Genomic DNA, 15,843 nt, shown 5'->3' on the forward strand with positions numbered 1-15,843 from the left:
TTGCGTGGTTCACGGCGTTTACGGTTAGAGAAATCCCTTTGTGCACACACAGCCAAGGTCACTTGTCTACGTGTAAGCCAACCTTACATGATGATTGCAAGCGGTTCAGATGACTGTACAGTTATCATATGGGATCTCAGTTCTTTAAGTTTTGTGAGGCAGCTTCCTAATTTTCCGGTTCCCATTTCAGCAATCTACATAAATGACCTTACAGGAGAAATCATAACTGCTGCTGGAAATTTACTTGCAGTTTGGAGCATCAATGGCGATTGCCTTGCTGTGGTTAAAACATCGCAATTACCATCAGATTTGATAGTATCAGTAATAGGCTCAACGTTTTCTGACTGGCTGGAAACAACCTGGTACGTGACTGGTCATCAAAGCGGGGCACTTAGAGTGTGGCAGATGGTACATTGTACTGATCCGGTGAGTGCCGAGAACAAACCTGCTAGCAACATAACAGTAGGGATACATTTAGGGGATCAGGTGCCAGAATACAAGTTGCTTCTACACAAGGAGTTGAAATTTCATAAGAAACCAGTTACAGCTCTGCATCTCACGATCGACCTGAAGCAATTACTGAGCGGTGATTCAGCTGGACATTTGCTTTCATGGACAGTTCCAGATGATATATTGAAAGCTTCACTCAAAAAAGCTTCATAGTTTAGAGTCAGAAGTGTCATCTAGAACTAGGACGGAAGCACCTAGGAGGTAGATCAAAGCCATCTGATTCTTCTCCATCTGATTTGCAGATTAGATGTTGTTGCCCAATGGAGAAACAACAAAGCGAGACAAAAACGCGTCGATTTGACAATAACCAACAGGCTTGTCTTTAGAATTTGTGTAAATATAGCTAACATGTAATTTGTGTGTACAGCAGACTATTCTGCAAAGAATAAACTGGGTAAATCTAGTATTAGAGCCCCATCTATATTTATCAGATGAAATTATGTAATCATTTTTATTGTTACTATACTAGCTAAGGAACTTTTAATTTGGACAATTAATTGCTTCAACATCAATGGTAATGTATCATATTCTTTAACCGGTAGCCACTCTAAAAGTCTAAAATACAAAATCATAGTAGTAGTGTCTTAAGTTTTTAGTGTCAATCACAGAACATATCAATGAATAGCACAAGATATATTAGACACGAGCTTCGAACCTCCCAACCACTTCTCCATAACATACTCCTTCACTTTCTTCTCATCATTTCCAAACACATTACACATCGCCTTCACATAGTGAGATGGAAATTTCCCGTTTATCCTCACATAGAACATGACAGCACGACCCATGTCTCTGCACAAAGTGTCCCTAAGAGAGTCGAACATTGACTTATTGGGTTCTAATGAAGAGCTTGGCGGTCGCGACCTGTCCATGTTTCTTCGTATGCAAGTTTCCTCAGGGTTTAAGGAAGCAGCAGAGATGGCGTAGAAGGCCACAAAGAAGAAGACAACCACGATGCTCATGGAAGTCTTCATTGCTTTTGGCTTATCTTGATGTTTCTGTGAAGATACAAAGTGAAAATTAGACATTTATATATAGTGGACATGAAGATTTGAAACTTGTCCCGCATTAAAAACAAAAAAAACTTTCAGTTTACTATGTTAAAATTGGGGGTTTAAGATGTTTGTTAACATTAAAAATTGGGGGTTTCAAATGTTTCATCAGTTTCGCTTAGTACGTATACGTTTGATTTATGATATAGCTTCATAGAGGTTTTGTTCACCAATTTCAAAACTATATTACAAGATATTGTTATTAATAATTAATATGTGTTTTAGACGATTTTTTGGAGTGTTAAAATTCGGAAGATTATATAGTTAACAGAAGTAGAAAAGACACATCATATATGTATATGTTTCTTTTCTGTCTTTAATTCGTCTTACAAGTTAACAAAGTAAAATGACCAAAAGAGTTTACAATGTTAGAGGGACAACAAAAAAGGACCTTTCTTTCAAGCTCTTCAGTGGTGATTTTTTGTTTTTTTTTGTTTATATAACTTCAATAGCGAGGTGTGTAAGAATAAGGTCCCATGGAGTATGGAGGCTGATAATGTTGTTGTTGTTGTTGTTGGTTTTGTCCGAAATGCATGTAACCTTGTCTTCCATTTCTGTTGTATTGATCCCACATTATTTGTTCTTCCATTAACAATCTTTGTTTTCTCTCCATATCATTCATTTGCACGTACGCTGGTGGAGCCACCTCTAGCGATGCCGCGAATGGGTCAACCATTACCGAACTGGTGCTTCTGTTGGTTGTCGGTGGCGGCGCTGGCAATGCCAACATTGAGGCTGCATCACCATTTACATCAAAATCAAAAGTCAAAACCAAATTGAACTCAAAATAATTTGTAGGACCTCTCACTCTTTAAACTATGATAATAACAATATTATAAATATTTTTTTACCTGCTGGTCTTCCTGCAGAACCAAAAGCCACACTACTCGCACTTCCACTACTTCCATAAGCAGTAGACGTTTTGACCCCAGCATTAACTGCACCGTACTGATACATTCCATCAAGCAACAAACTATCAAATCCTCCTCCAAGCTCACTCTTTTGTCCCGACAATCTCGTTGCCGATTTCACCAATGCCGTCTCCCAATCTGTCGAATCATCGTTAAACGCTTCCCACCCTGGTCCAGAGGCGCTTTCAGTCCCAACGGCTCCATCGAACAACGCTAAAGCCAAACTGTCACCAACAGTTCCTGCTGTTGCACCTGCTTCATCCGTTAAATCCAGCAAATCACCCTCTTGGTCATGTCTTGAAGCCACTTCCTCAACATCTCCCTTTGTTTCCATCTTTTCTTCTTCTTCGACGTGTTCCGGTTCTGGTAAAGCTTTAATGGAGTTTAAATCTTCTTGAATTTCTTTAGTTTCCTCTGTTTTATTCTCCTCCTCCTCCACAGACTTTTTTGATGATGATTTTGTTGTTTGTGCAGCTAAAGCTGATTTATCTTTGATAAACTCATCCATGAGATCAAGTTTCTTCTGTGTGATCTTTTCCAATTCTGGATACTCTGAAGATCTTGCAACTCCCATGTTCTTACACCATCCGTAAAACGGATCTAACTCGTCGAATTGTTTAGAAACTCGACAGAAGATTTCATAGACTTTGATCGAATCATGAATATCTAGTTCCATGAATCGATCTATAAATACTCCCATTATCTCTGTTATGTAATAGTATATCTGAAAACTCTCTTTTACTATCGGATACAAAGCCACAATCACCACTCTGTTGTTCTTCGCATTACCTGTTGCAAAGACCTAACTTGTTAACCAAGAAAGTTTTTAAAATACGTGGGTTCCAAGTAAAGAGATTGTAATGGAGAGGCCTGGATGGCTTAATTCACATCTCTAATTTGAAATAGTAAATTAATTAATTACCTGTTGGACGGCAAGCTAAGAACCGATCAAGAAGCTGTTGTAAATGATGTACTCTAATGAAAATTTTCTCTGTTTTCATCTCTGCGACCGGTTTAGACTTCACCACAAGAGCTCTTGACCGAATATCGGTTTTGGTTTCTTGATGATCATCTTCCTGGCCGCCGGAATCACAATCACCGCCGTGTTTCCCTCTCTTTCCTTGCATCCGGAAGTCAAGCCTTTCGTCCAAATACAAAGCGTAAGTCCGAACAAAAGCAGAGTAATCCCAGGAATCAGACTGACTCGCATCTCTGAAATCAGACATGTTAAGCAACCTGGTTCCTCGTCCTGTTCCGAAGAAGATCTCTTGCTCGTAGGCTCGATCGCCATCTGCTAACAGCCGTTGGATCAAAATCAAGGTTTTGAGAGCAACCGACCAGTTCTTGGTCTTGTTGAGACGTCTCGAGAGAGTTGCCACACATGCGCTAACGTAATTGCGTGAGTAAGACGTTAGGTTTAAGATCTCTCTGATGTATTTCTCCTCTGCTGGATACTCGTCGTGCCGCGTGGCTTTCACGACGGCTATTTCGAGTTCCGTTAAAGAGCTGCTTCGACCTCCAACTTTGGCTAATCCTACGCTTGTTTGATCTTTCACGGCTCCAATGGCGCGTTTCAGTTTACTGGAACCCATTTTGACCAAACGTACGCCGTAAAGGAGAGACTAGAGAGAGAGAGAGAGGAGAAAAAAAGGGAAGAACGACGCCTTCTTTTGTCTACTTGGTTGTCGTCGTCTCGTTTTCTCCTCTGTTTCTTTTTGTTTTTGTCTTTCAGAAAGAAAGAAAATGTGGTTGCTTGATCGATCTACCACGGAAATCGCCGAGGTTGTCGGAATTTAATGACAGGGGAATAATTAGAAAAAGCATGTTGGATATGATATGATTTGACCTTTCTTTTCTTTTTAATTTAGATAAAAAAACAGATCGCCACTCTGTCATTAAGCTAGAAATAGAAACACGATTCTTTCTATTAAGAATCTTGTAATGTTATATAAGACAAGGACTGTTGTATAAAAGCCATGAGACTGTATTTTCACAAAATGTTTTTCTCATGGATCATAACTTACTTATAACACTTACAAATTACAAATGCAGATGCATTAATACAGTGCGAACGCAGCTTCTTGTTTCATCAGTCCACGCATTTTTTCGGCCTGTAAAATGAGCGAAAAAATGGGGGAAACAGGAATCTGATCTGTATAAACATGGATCATAGAAATGTTTTTAAAAAAATTGTTCAATGGTCTTATAAAAAAAAAGAGAGCCACTGATTAGCTTACCATGCTGAATCGTTCTGAGGTTCAGTAGTCCAGCCGTAAGGGTTGGCGTTTCGAGCAACATGGTGATTTTGCCCATTTCTTATTCTCTGCAACTGGGAGTTGGTTTGGGAGTTCAAGGATGGAGGAGGAACGAAATTGTTTCCGAGTCTTGGAGGTAGAGTGGTTGGAATGCCGATGTTTGGATTTGACATATGATTTAGGTTGGAGTGTGGTTGAAAAGCTGGAATATTGCTAGAAGAATCCATCCTGTTGTTACCAGTTAATGGCATTCTGTTGTTGTTGTTGTTATGTCCACTAGATCTCCCGAGAAGCATAGGATTCATTCCTGTTACTCTCTTTACGGTTTCTTCCGCCATTTTCACCTTAACATAACATGAAAATTACTATAATCATATTTAAAAAACATAAGGGTAGTTGAAGTTCAGAATAAAGGAGAGGGGAAGAATGCTGAACTCTTCTTACCTTAGCTCTTAATGTCTCAATGTCAGCTTTTAGTATTCTATTTCCAACAGCAGCATCATCATACTTGTGATTCATGTTGCTCAGTTGCTTAAGAAGTGATGAATGTTCACCCTTTAGCTCATTAACCTACAAAAATAGAAATTAGGGCAGGCTCATTAATATTGTTCGACACAAAAAAAAATAATAATAAAGTGTTAAGAGGATATGATACAAAACCTGTGTTTCGAGATCACTTGTTTGCTCCTGCTTCCTCCTTCTAGATCGCCTAGCTGACTCTCGATTTGACAGCATCCTACAAACATTAAAGGAAGAACAAGGCTCTCTAAAACTGTTTCACTGTAAAGGTAAAGCGGTAAGCTTCAAAAGAAAAGAAGTTGGACAAAAAGAATCATTACCTTCTAGATTTCTTTACATCCTCTGGATTCAAGGAACCAGTGGTTTCATTCTCTTCATCAAGGTCATCGTCATCAGAATATTCTCTGGACGATCCACTAGTGACCTGCTTCATTGGTACACCAGTATTTTTCAGCTCAGCTGGTAAGGAAGAAGTAACACCAACTTCTCCTGGGGCCACCAAAGAACCTACCACCATTAAACTTACTATGTGTGAGCCTCAAACAGATATCTGAAAGATCAATAGTAGCGCTGATATAACGATTTCAAACAGAAACATTGAACTAACCACAAGAATCCATGTCAACCCTAATCTTATTAAAGTCTTCCAAAAAGTCACAAAAAGATTGAAACTTGATTAATAAAATTAGTCGCATGATCCAACAACAACAACAAACAAAGGTTACCATGTTCCATGTTCGACAGCACAATTCCTTAACATAACATTCATAGCAGAGACGAGAAAATAGTAATACGAATCCACAGGGGTAATCTTCGATCATCCACATGATAACAAGAAAAGGGCTCTTACCTTGAGTAAGAGGACTTGATTGAACTGGTTGAAATTGAGTTTCTGGAGAGCCAGTCGAATCTTCAGGCTTCACAGACCCAGCCTGAGCAAAAACAAAGGAGAGCATATAGAACATAGAACATGAGAAGCTTGAGATTCAAATCAAAATAACGCACAAATTACACAATATAGATAAACTAAAAAGAAGATTAAACAAACAAACCCTAAGAGCAACAACAGTAGCGCACTCAGACTCAAGCTTGTTCTTGAGAACACGATGGTAATCATCAACCACCGTCGCCGCAGCACAATCCCGCTTCCCCGAATCGCGATCGCGAAATCGGCTATCGTCCTCCTCGAAATCGTTCTGTCCAGAAACAGAAGGAAGAGACTGGGCCGAAGAAACACCGACGATCGCGTCGTTTCCAAGTGGCTCAGAGCTCACCGCCGAAGAAGAAAACTCTTCGAGAAACATCTCGAAAGTCCATTCCGATTGGTCCTCAGCCGCCGTAACGGACTTGGAAGAATCGGGATTAAGAGGAATCGGAGGTGATTCCCAGAAAGGATCGGAGAAATCGTCAATGGAGAAGATACTGTTCATCATCTCTTCTCGCTTCACTTTCTTTTTGTCGGTACTTCCGCCTATTTGCATTTAGGTCCACCCACATTAGAATATTCTCTTCTNTTTTTTTTTTTTTTTTTTTTTTTTCTATATACGCACAAAATTAAAATATATTGGTATTTCTTTACATATTCTGATTTTTTTAATAGTATTATAATATTAATATTCGTATAACGCTCCACTAATATTTGTATGAATAAAAGTAACTTTTTAATGCCAACATTATTATTTGATTTATTAGTTTACTCATCAAAAGTTTGATTGATTCAATTGACTAGTGGGTGATATATAACAAGGACATTAACATAAACCACTAGACTAAATTTTAATCTATCAATAATGTAACATATGAAAATTTTAGGCACAAAAAAAAATTGAAGTTCACTCTATTTTGATTTATGGTTTTTTTTTCTAATCCAAAACTTGAAATTCTTGTTAGTTATGATAATAATATATACAAAAGTTTCTAAAAATGATTAACGAACTATAATTTTTCGCGCGTAAATTTATACGGTTATTAACAAAAAAAAAATCAAAATCTTATAACGGATTTATGGAATTTCTTTTTCTGGACATAAACCAAAAGACCTTAACTTAGATGTCGCCAAAAACACAAATCATCACTATGTTGGCTATATATGACAATAGACTAACCTAAAGAAAACATATATTCAAGCAGCATTTTTAATTATTGCAAAGTTACAAAAAAAAAAACTACATATATACCACACAGAAGAAACAACTTCAATGTTTGAATTTAACTATTTAAGAGATGACAATTGACAAACCTGTTAACGAAAAAAAAATAGTTTATGAATTTTCAATGTTTTGGAACAATAGTTTGGAACTTTGTGTTAAAGTATAGAGAACACAACACACACAATAAAACACTTGGAACGCGCCAAACAAACGCTTTAATCAATCTTATAAAAACTTCTGTTTTTTACAAGACTTGAAACTAAACTCACTCTCCTATCTATCTAACACAACACCCTGTGTAGATCTAAAAGAGTTAAAACACACTCACCTTCAAAGCTTTTTGTATTTGCTTGAAGGTATACAAATCTCACAACTTTTATCCCGCGAGTGCTAGCTCTTTTTTCGGCTAGCCCACGCCTACTTATAACCCCACAAACGATCTCTAACCTAGATCTTTGTGTATCCTAACTAAAAGAAAATATTCCTTATCCCTAAGAAAATATCTTCCTTTATCTCTTCTTATCAAATATACTCTCAATATCTTCGAGTATATCTTGATCTCTTCTTTCTTCCTTAACACGCATCTTGTCATCACGTCCACAATATTTCTCCACGTCAGCACGTCATGTCACGTCAGCATATCAGCCCTCTGAGACACTTCACAGTTGCATGTTCCTTTCAGAGCTCTGTTGCACTTTCAATCTCCCCCTTTTTGACTGAACTTGTCAAACAAGCATCCATTGCATTTATCCTGTCAAAAACACAAACAAACACCAGCAGCCAAAACACAGACACAACTGTACCAACAGTGTATCTCAAAAAATCATCAGGCAGATAAGTTATCACCAAAGAAGCAATGAGACCAACCAAATTATCAGACAAATTAAAAAACAAGTCTCAAACACTAAAAACTTCCAAACACAAGTCTAAAGCATAGAAAGAAAAAAAACTACAGGAAGCAACAAATAAAAATAGCGAATAAAATAATAAAAAAACTCAAACATCTCCCCCTCAGCTCAGACTCCCCCTCAAACATTTGAATCAGACTCATCTCCCCCTGCTTGGTTGGCATAGTTTAGTCAAAAATATCATGAATACTTCGAAGTGCACACAGAGATGTGATTACTTACCAGCTTCCAAGAGGTATCTTGCAGAATCTGAATGGCCAACCGGATGGCTTTGCGCTCTGCAGACTTACCACTGCGAAGAACCGATTCCGCAGGCCGTTACACAATATTCTTCCCCTTTGTCTTCTTCGTGTCTTGTTGCTGAAGACTCGGAACAGGGCGCTGAGCTTCCAAGAGCTGATGAATAAGACTGGGAAACGGTAGACGAAACCCTGACTGAGCTTGCAGACCCAACTGTATGATTTGATCATAGATCATTCTCCCAAAATCAAACGGAATGCGATGCATGATCATGTAGATCACCATGGCTCTGTTTGCTGAAATGTACCCTGTATTCACCGTGGGAGACCAGTTGCTGCAGCATATCTTATGCAAATCCTTGATCACCGGGTCCTTGATTGCCGTTGACACCAGCTGCTTGCAGGTCTTCACTTTGCCACCGGATAGAAAGAGAGCAAGATCCTCCTCCAGAATCGCAGCTGTCTGTAGTCTTTGTTCGCGTACATCAACCACCTGAAGACCGAACAAGGCATTAATGCGGCTTGGTGAAAACTCATACACCCAATCTCTAACAAGCACATCAACTAAGTTCCCTTCAACCTTAACTGCTGGAAGATTTGCCCAGAACTCATAGACAACATCAGAATCATAAGACCCGATTTGAGTGACAGTTTTCAACAGACCAGCTTGATCAAGCAGCTCCCTAGCTGGATCATCTACTCCCAGAGAGTAGCAAACCTCAGCAGCAATGGTTCGAGAAGCAAAGAAACCATACCTTCGAGCAGCATCAGCGGATATGAACCGTTTTGAGTCAAATTCCTTTGAAGGAGCACCGCAAGACGAGGACACGCCCTTGTCCTTTCCAAGAGACGGACACTTGGAGTCGCGGCTGTCCGCATCAGCAACTGATTGTCGTTTACGCAGCCGGGACGAGATTCCCTTATTCGACAAAGTAGGCACAAGGACGTCACCAGTGAGATCAACCACCGGATAACGAGATCGCACCTTCCTTGGCAGAGAAGATGAAGAGTCGCATGTGTTGTGATCCATCTCGACAATAGCTGGCCTCGGCAAGGGGTCCGCCGGCACTGGAGTTGTTGTAGGTGATTCATCTCGAGGTTCGTAGATGACCATCGCCGTGGTAGGATCAATCGAGACATAAGGAGACGGCGGAGGTAGGGCTAACGGAGGGGTGTGAAGCTCCTCATCCGAACTAGAATCATAGTGGAAACCGCTAAACACATATTTCATGGTGATCAAGAGTTAGAGAGCAAAATCAGAGGAGAGAAAAATTAGAAGCTCAAAACCCTAGCCGCTCCTTTTATACACGCTCATGAGAATCAATGGACTGCTCAGTCCCGGCCCAAAAAATAAGAGGCAATCCTGAAAATACTCAATTAACCATCAGTGTACACTGCATCTATTTCCTTTTTCGACCACATACTCTTGCCAATTCATGTAACCACAATTAATGACAATGCACCAATAAACCTTGTTCTTTCCTTCTTATGATCCAATTTATCAGATTCATGAATCAAACACGGATACACACACCCACTAGGCCACTAATGATAAACCCTAAGGGACCCAGATCGAGAATTAAACACACATGAGCAATTTTTTTTAATTATTATTATTATTTTTTTATTAACATAGAAATCAGAACACTAATCATACCTCTGTCGTGTCAACTACTTGTTCAGAACCTTCATTAGGAACTATCACAACCTCTTGAGAGATCAGAGAATTGTTGCATGTGGGTAGTCTTTCACACTGGCATGCCTTTAGTCTTTAGCCCATCATAACATGTTAAGGCAGCTGGAGATCATATCTTTGAAGAGCACATCATTTTTTTTTTTTTTTAGTATATATTCCACTCAGCCTCTTGATGGCTGCTTCATCACCTTGAACTTCAGTGACATCATTTGATTTTGTCAGTCACTGATTCTAGGCTTGACTTTCAACAGGTTATTGAACCTGAGAATAAATGTGCATGTCTCTTCACAGCTCTTTGACCTCCTTAAATCATAACAACGTTTAACAGGATGGATAGACCGGCATGACAGACAGCTATTTCCCACAGCTTTTTCAGAGTGTTGATCTTCTATATATTCCAGGATTTCTATGATCTGTCTTAACTCATGTTCCTATCTTAGATCAACACAACTCAGAGAAAGAGATTAGAATTCACAGACACCAATAGACTTTCTCAGATTAATGAATCTGTTAAAGTCCAAAGGCTTGGTAAACAAATCAGCCACCTGAAAATCAGTGCTCACATGGTCAATCTCGATAAGTTTCGCCTCAACTATTCACGAACAAAGTGGTGTCTAATATCTATGTGTTTAGTTCTAGAATGCTGCACAGGATTCTTAGAGATGTTTATTGCACTCAAATTATTACAATGAATTAACAGAGTATCAGAATCCATACCATAGTCAGAAGTCATTTGCCGCATCCAAAGGAGTTGTGTGCAACAACTTCCTAAGGCAATGTACTCAGCCTCAGCAGTTGATAAAGAGACACTGTTTTGTTTCTTGTTGTGCCATGATATTAGGTTGTTGCCCATGAAGAAGCATCCTCAACTTGTGCTGCGACGATCATCCACAGATCTTGCCCAATCAGCATCACAATACCCACTCAGACTGGTATTGGTATCCTTGGTATAGTAGATACCGAAGTCCAATGTCCCTTTGATGTACTTGATGATCTTCTTTACTTCTAGTAAGTGTGACATCTTTGGCTTAGCTTGATAGCGTGCACAGATCCCTACTGACAGACATATGTCTGGACGGCTAGCAGTCAAATACAGTAGACTTCCAATCATTCCTCTGTATAGTTTCTCATCTATATCCTCCCCTTCTTCGTCCTTGGAGAGTCTGTCATTAGCGCCCATGGGAATCTTGGCTTCTTTACTCTTTTCCAACCCAAAGCGTTGTACACGCTCCTTAGCATAAGTACTTTGAGATGCAAAGATCCCATCAGCCGATTGTTTAACTAGCAATCCCAAAAAGTACCTTAGCTCTCCCACCATGCTCATCTCAAACTCCTGAGACATGCTCTCCACAAACTGTTTTACGAGAGGTTGACAAGTGGAACCAAAAACAATGTCATCCACATAGATCTGAACAAACATCAGGTCGTTGTTGCTGTTAAGAACAAACAACATTTTGTCAACACTCCCTCGACTGTATCCATGATCCATTAGAAACGTAGTCAACCTCTCATACCATGCTCGTGGTGCCTGCTTTAAATCATACAGGGCTTTCTTCAGTCGATAAGCATGCTCAGGGTGATGTGCGTTCTCAAAGCCTTTTGGTTGCTCAACATAAACCTCCTCTTGCAATATTCCATTTAGGAAGGCACTTTTAACATCCATCTGATGCAAGGTGAACTTAAGCGCACATGTCATACCAAACATAAACCTAATTGATTCCAACCTTGCCACCGGAGCAAAGGTTTCATCAAAGTCAATACCCTTAATCTGAGAATAACCTTGAGCTACCAACCCTTGCTTTGTTCCTCATAATGCAGCCACTAGCATCACTTTTATTTTGAATATCCACTTTGTTCCTACTATATTGACGTCAGCAGGACGTTGAGTGAGTTCCCAAACATCACTACGTTCAAATTGTTCCAGCTCATCTTGTTAGCAGCAACTCAAAACTCATCACGAAGCGCCTCCTTGTGATTCTTGGGCTCAATAAACGAAACAAAACATGCAAACTGTACTACAGCAGAATCCTAAGAGACAGACTCCGGAATGACAACCTTTTGTTTCTTCCCAGCCAGCTGAGCAAAGTCAATCTGCTTCCCTTTGGTAACTCTACCCCCCTGAATCGCACCTATAACATCAGTAGAGGAGTGATTCCGATGAACATGAGAAGATACAGGAACTGAATCGTGAGTTGACACAGGCCTGTCAGAGACAACAGGGGTGGCAGATTCTGGCACAGACTTCTCAGCATCAGTTACCAGGTCCGTGTCGGAGACAATGGGCACCACTGCAACCCGGAGGAAGGAGGTGTCGTCAAACACTACATTGACAGTCTCCTGAACAGATCGTAGACATTTGTTGTAAACACAGAAGGCAGTGTTATGTCCGGAATAACCTAGAAAGATGCCTTCATCACTTTCGGAGTCAAATTTACCCAAATGATCCTTATCATTCAGAATATAGCAGAGGCATCCGAACACATGAAAATAGTGCACAGTTGGAGACTTCCCTTTCCAAAGCTCATAGGGAGTCTTACTGGTTCCTTGGCGAACATGCACAGGGTTGATGATATAGCAGGCTGTGTTCACAGCTTCATCCCATAACCGATGAGGAACCTGATTTCCATGCAGCATAGATCTTGCCATCGCTTGCAACGTCCTGTTCTTACGTTCAACAACACCATTCTGTTTCGGGGAGTTCTTGGTGCAGAGTATTGATGAGTGATGCCTTGATGCCCATAGAATTGTTCAAACTTGTCGTTTTGAAACTCACCACCATGGTCGCTTCGAATGGTTTGATTGAGCACTTCTCACTTTTAATCTACAAGGCAAGAATACGAAAGCACTCAAGAGTATCATATTTATCACAAAGAAACCTTACCCAAGTGTAGCGAGAGTAGTCATCCACCATCACAAAGATGAATCATCGTCCATATATACTCTGAACTTGTATAGGCCCCATCAGATCCATGTGGACAAGCTGTAGAGGATGGCTTGTGCGGATGTCTGTTACAGACCCATGAGATGCTTTGATTTCCTTGTCCTTGTTGCATGGACCACATATAAAGTGTGGATCACTCTTCAGCTTGGGCAGTCCACGTACAACTTCTTGGTTTTCCAATTTCAGCATTGTGCGAACATTCAAATGGCCAAGTTTTTGATGCCACAACTCGGTGTCTAGCTCCGCAGTTGCATTGAAACATTGCATTTCAGATTTCCACATATAGCAATTATTTCCAGATTATCTTCCTTTGAGTTTGACAGACCCCTGTTGATCAACAGCTTTGCAGTCCTTCTTGGTAAACGTAACATCCAAGCCTTCATTACACAATTGACTCACACTGGTCAGATTGGCCTTCAATCCATCCTCCAAGAACACATCCTTCAGATGTGGTTGAGTGTCACCACTTGTTGCACCTTTTCCTCGGATTGTCCCCTTACCTCCATCTCCAAACGTGACTCTTCCACCAGCAACATCTTCTATATGAGACAAGTTGTCAAGAGCTTCTGTCATATGTCTGGAGCATCCACTGTCAAAGTACCATTTAGCCTGATCAACCTCAGTTCTATCCGCTGTGTATGCAACATGACAGTAGAGATCATCTTTCCTGACATACCCTTGACTAACTCTTCTAATAGCTGGATAGAAACCATAATTCTGCACTAGATTTGTCACACGATTCTGAAACTTGTAGCATTGGGCCTTATAGTGGTTAAGACGACCACAGTACCAGCATCCTCTTCTCCTGCTGAGACTAACAGAGCGCTGATCAGGCTGTTGATAGTTGTGTGACCCATATGACTGTCTTCCAGGCAACTCACGTTGCATAGTCATCCGCCTGTGATGCGGATTCACCTTAGGTAACTGATTATGTTGAGCGATTGATGCAACAAGTTGTTCTTTGAGTTTTGGCTCAGTGTTTTGCCCTTTAACAAATTGCGTTGACTTGTCAGATTTGATTCCTTGATACCCCAGACTCCACTTTGCGGTGCTTGATTGTCCAATATTGAGTAAGTTGTCGAGATCTTTAGTTCCTTTACTTAGCATCCTGATGTTCTTCAGTTGATCCTCCAATTTCTTCTCAAGACGCAGAGACTTGGCTTTTTCTTCACTCAGCTCCTTAGACAATATTGCAACGTTCATTTGAAGAGTATCTCTCTCGGCTGACAGCTCACTGTTATCTTGGGTCTTTTGCACAACAGTCTGAATAAGAAGCCCTATCTGATCTTCCATTGACAAGCCAGCCTCCTCTCCATCGGAGTCAGATTCCATCTTCTTGTCAAAGTCCTCTTCTAACAATAGAGCTTCGTCTCCTTCGTCTTCCTTGATGACTCCCAGCAAAGCCACAAAGTTGTTCAGAATTTCACCTTTGTTGTCTTCTTCATCAGAATCACTTTCAATCCATGTGATGTAGGACTTCTGCTTATTACCTTGTGAGGGACAATCAGTCTTGGTATGACCAAAGCCCTTGCACCCATAACATTGCAAAGAATTCTTACGTTTGTTATTTGGACACTCAGCCTTGTAATGTCCATACCCTTCACACTCAGCACATTGACGCTCTGGTTTATCACCTTTCCTGAACCCTTTGTCAAAATCAGCATTCGTGAGTGACGTAGTTCCCTTCCGCTGACCTCTCTCCATCTTCTGAAAGTACTTCTTAACCAACAGACCCAACTTTTCTTCGTCTTCAAGCTCCTGAGATTCAGCAAACCTCTGTTCCTCTATAGCTTTAAGAGCAAATGACTTAGCATTCATCTTCTCTTTCTTCTTTAGTTGCATCTCAAACGTCTGTATCATCCCAACGACTTGATTGTACTTGAGCTCATCAGAGTTCAAAGACACATCAATAGCAGATCTGTGCGGTTGAAACTTGTCAGGTAGACTTCTGAGGAATTTCTTGACCAACTTCTTGTCCTTGTATCGTTTGCCCAAAATAACAGATTCTTGAGCAATACCACTCAACCGGCTACTATAATCTGCCACAGATTCAGTTTCAGTCATTTGCAAGTTCTCAAAGTCAGATGCAAGATTGTTCAACCTTGTGCGCCTAACTCGGCATGTGCCTTCAAATGTGACGACCAGAATGTCCAACGCCTCCTTAGCTGACTCACAACCTTGAACTTGATTAAAAATGTCTCTTGGCAGAGATTTGAAGATGACTGACAGAGCCTGTGAGTTGTGTTTGGACTCAGCCTTTTCTTCAGCTGTCCATTTCTTTCTGTGTTTCTGCACCAGTTCGCCTTTTTCATTCTTCTCAGTTGGATGAGACCAGCCGTCCTCCACTGCAAACCAAGCTTCCATATCAATGCTTGAGATGACTTGCTTGATTGAGACTTTCTAGTAACCAAAGCATTCTGGATCCAGTTTCAATGGTCCTTGTAACGCAACAACCTCCAGAGATTTCTCCATACCCTAGTCGCAAGATCTCACCTGTTGAAAAAGATACCAGAACTTTTTATCAGGTGTCTGCTCTGATACCAATTGTTAAGGTATAGAGAACACAACACACAGAATAAAACACTTGGAACGCGCCAAGCAAACGCTTTAATCAATCTTATAAAAACTTCTGTTTCTTACAAGACTTGAAACTAAGCTCACT

The 15,843-nt window shown here is 40.4% G+C and overlaps 4 protein-coding genes across 5 annotated transcripts; all 4 read right to left on the reverse strand.

The window, feature by feature from the left end:
- On the reverse strand, nt 1,006-1,517 carry LOC104707825. Its single transcript, XM_010424257.2, has one exon. The coding sequence runs from the start codon at nt 1,482-1,484 to the stop codon at nt 1,125-1,127; it is 360 nt and encodes a 119-aa protein (XP_010422559.1). The 5' UTR covers nt 1,485-1,517; the 3' UTR covers nt 1,006-1,124.
- LOC104707826 (putative clathrin assembly protein At4g02650) lies at nt 1,884-4,311 on the reverse strand. Its single transcript, XM_010424258.2, has 3 exons — nt 3,396-4,311; nt 2,414-3,262; nt 1,884-2,297 (listed from the first exon to the last, which is right to left on the reverse strand). Exons 1-3 carry the CDS (start codon nt 4,063-4,065, stop codon nt 2,008-2,010), a joined length of 1,809 nt encoding a protein of 602 aa, XP_010422560.1. The 5' UTR covers nt 4,066-4,311; the 3' UTR covers nt 1,884-2,007.
- On the reverse strand, nt 4,369-6,741 carry LOC104707827 (basic leucine zipper 10). Of its 2 annotated transcripts, none has more exons than XM_010424259.2 (7): nt 6,300-6,741; nt 6,098-6,179; nt 5,568-5,754; nt 5,389-5,464; nt 5,173-5,298; nt 4,711-5,072; nt 4,369-4,584 (listed from the first exon to the last, which is right to left on the reverse strand). In XM_010424259.2, the coding sequence occupies exons 1-7, from the start codon at nt 6,726-6,728 to the stop codon at nt 4,563-4,565; spliced, it is 1,284 nt and encodes a 427-aa protein (XP_010422561.1). In that variant the 5' UTR covers nt 6,729-6,741; the 3' UTR covers nt 4,369-4,562. The 2 variants fall into 2 exon arrangements, with proteins under 2 accessions (XP_010422561.1, XP_010422562.1); XM_010424260.2 differs by having other exon boundaries at nt 4,437-4,625.
- On the reverse strand, nt 7,583-15,802 carry LOC104707828. The gene is made up of 2 exons (XM_010424261.1): nt 9,300-15,802; nt 7,583-9,037 (listed from the first exon to the last, which is right to left on the reverse strand). Exon 1 carries the CDS (start codon nt 15,543-15,545, stop codon nt 13,482-13,484), a length of 2,064 nt encoding a protein of 687 aa, XP_010422563.1. The 5' UTR covers nt 15,546-15,802; the 3' UTR covers nt 7,583-9,037; nt 9,300-13,481.

The sequence above is a fragment of the Camelina sativa genome, chromosome 8, assembly GCF_000633955.1.
Source record: "Camelina sativa cultivar DH55 chromosome 8, Cs, whole genome shotgun sequence".
In the NCBI taxonomy this organism is placed as follows: domain Eukaryota; kingdom Viridiplantae; phylum Streptophyta; class Magnoliopsida; order Brassicales; family Brassicaceae; genus Camelina; species Camelina sativa.

Bases quoted from the DNA above. Each gene is read 5' to 3' on its own strand.
- LOC104707825 (XM_010424257.2), bottom strand. From the start codon at position 1,484: ATGAAGACTTCCATGAGCATCGTGGTTGTCTTCTTCTTTGTGGCCTTC.
- LOC104707826 (XM_010424258.2), bottom strand. From the start codon at position 4,065: ATGGGTTCCAGTAAACTGAAACGCGCCATTGGAGCCGTGAAAGATCAA. The intron at 3,263-3,395 runs GTAATTAATTAA...TCTTTGCAACAG, and splicing joins CTTAGCTTGCCGTCCAACAG to GTAATGCGAAGAACAACAGA. The intron at 2,298-2,413 runs GTAAAAAAATAT...ATGGTGATGCAG, and splicing joins TTCTGCAGGAAGACCAGCAG to CCTCAATGTTGGCATTGCCA.
- LOC104707828 (XM_010424261.1), bottom strand. From the start codon at position 15,545: ATGGAAGCTTGGTTTGCAGTGGAGGACGGCTGGTCTCATCCAACTGAG.
- LOC104707827 (XM_010424259.2), bottom strand. From the start codon at position 6,728: ATGCAAATAGGCGGAAGTACCGACAAAAAGAAAGTGAAGCGAGAAGAG. The intron at 5,299-5,388 runs GTTTTGTATCAT...CTATTTTTGTAG, and splicing joins CAAGTGATCTCGAAACACAG to GTTAATGAGCTAAAGGGTGA. The intron at 5,073-5,172 runs GTAAGAAGAGTT...TGTTATGTTAAG, and splicing joins TTGAGACATTAAGAGCTAAG to GTGAAAATGGCGGAAGAAAC.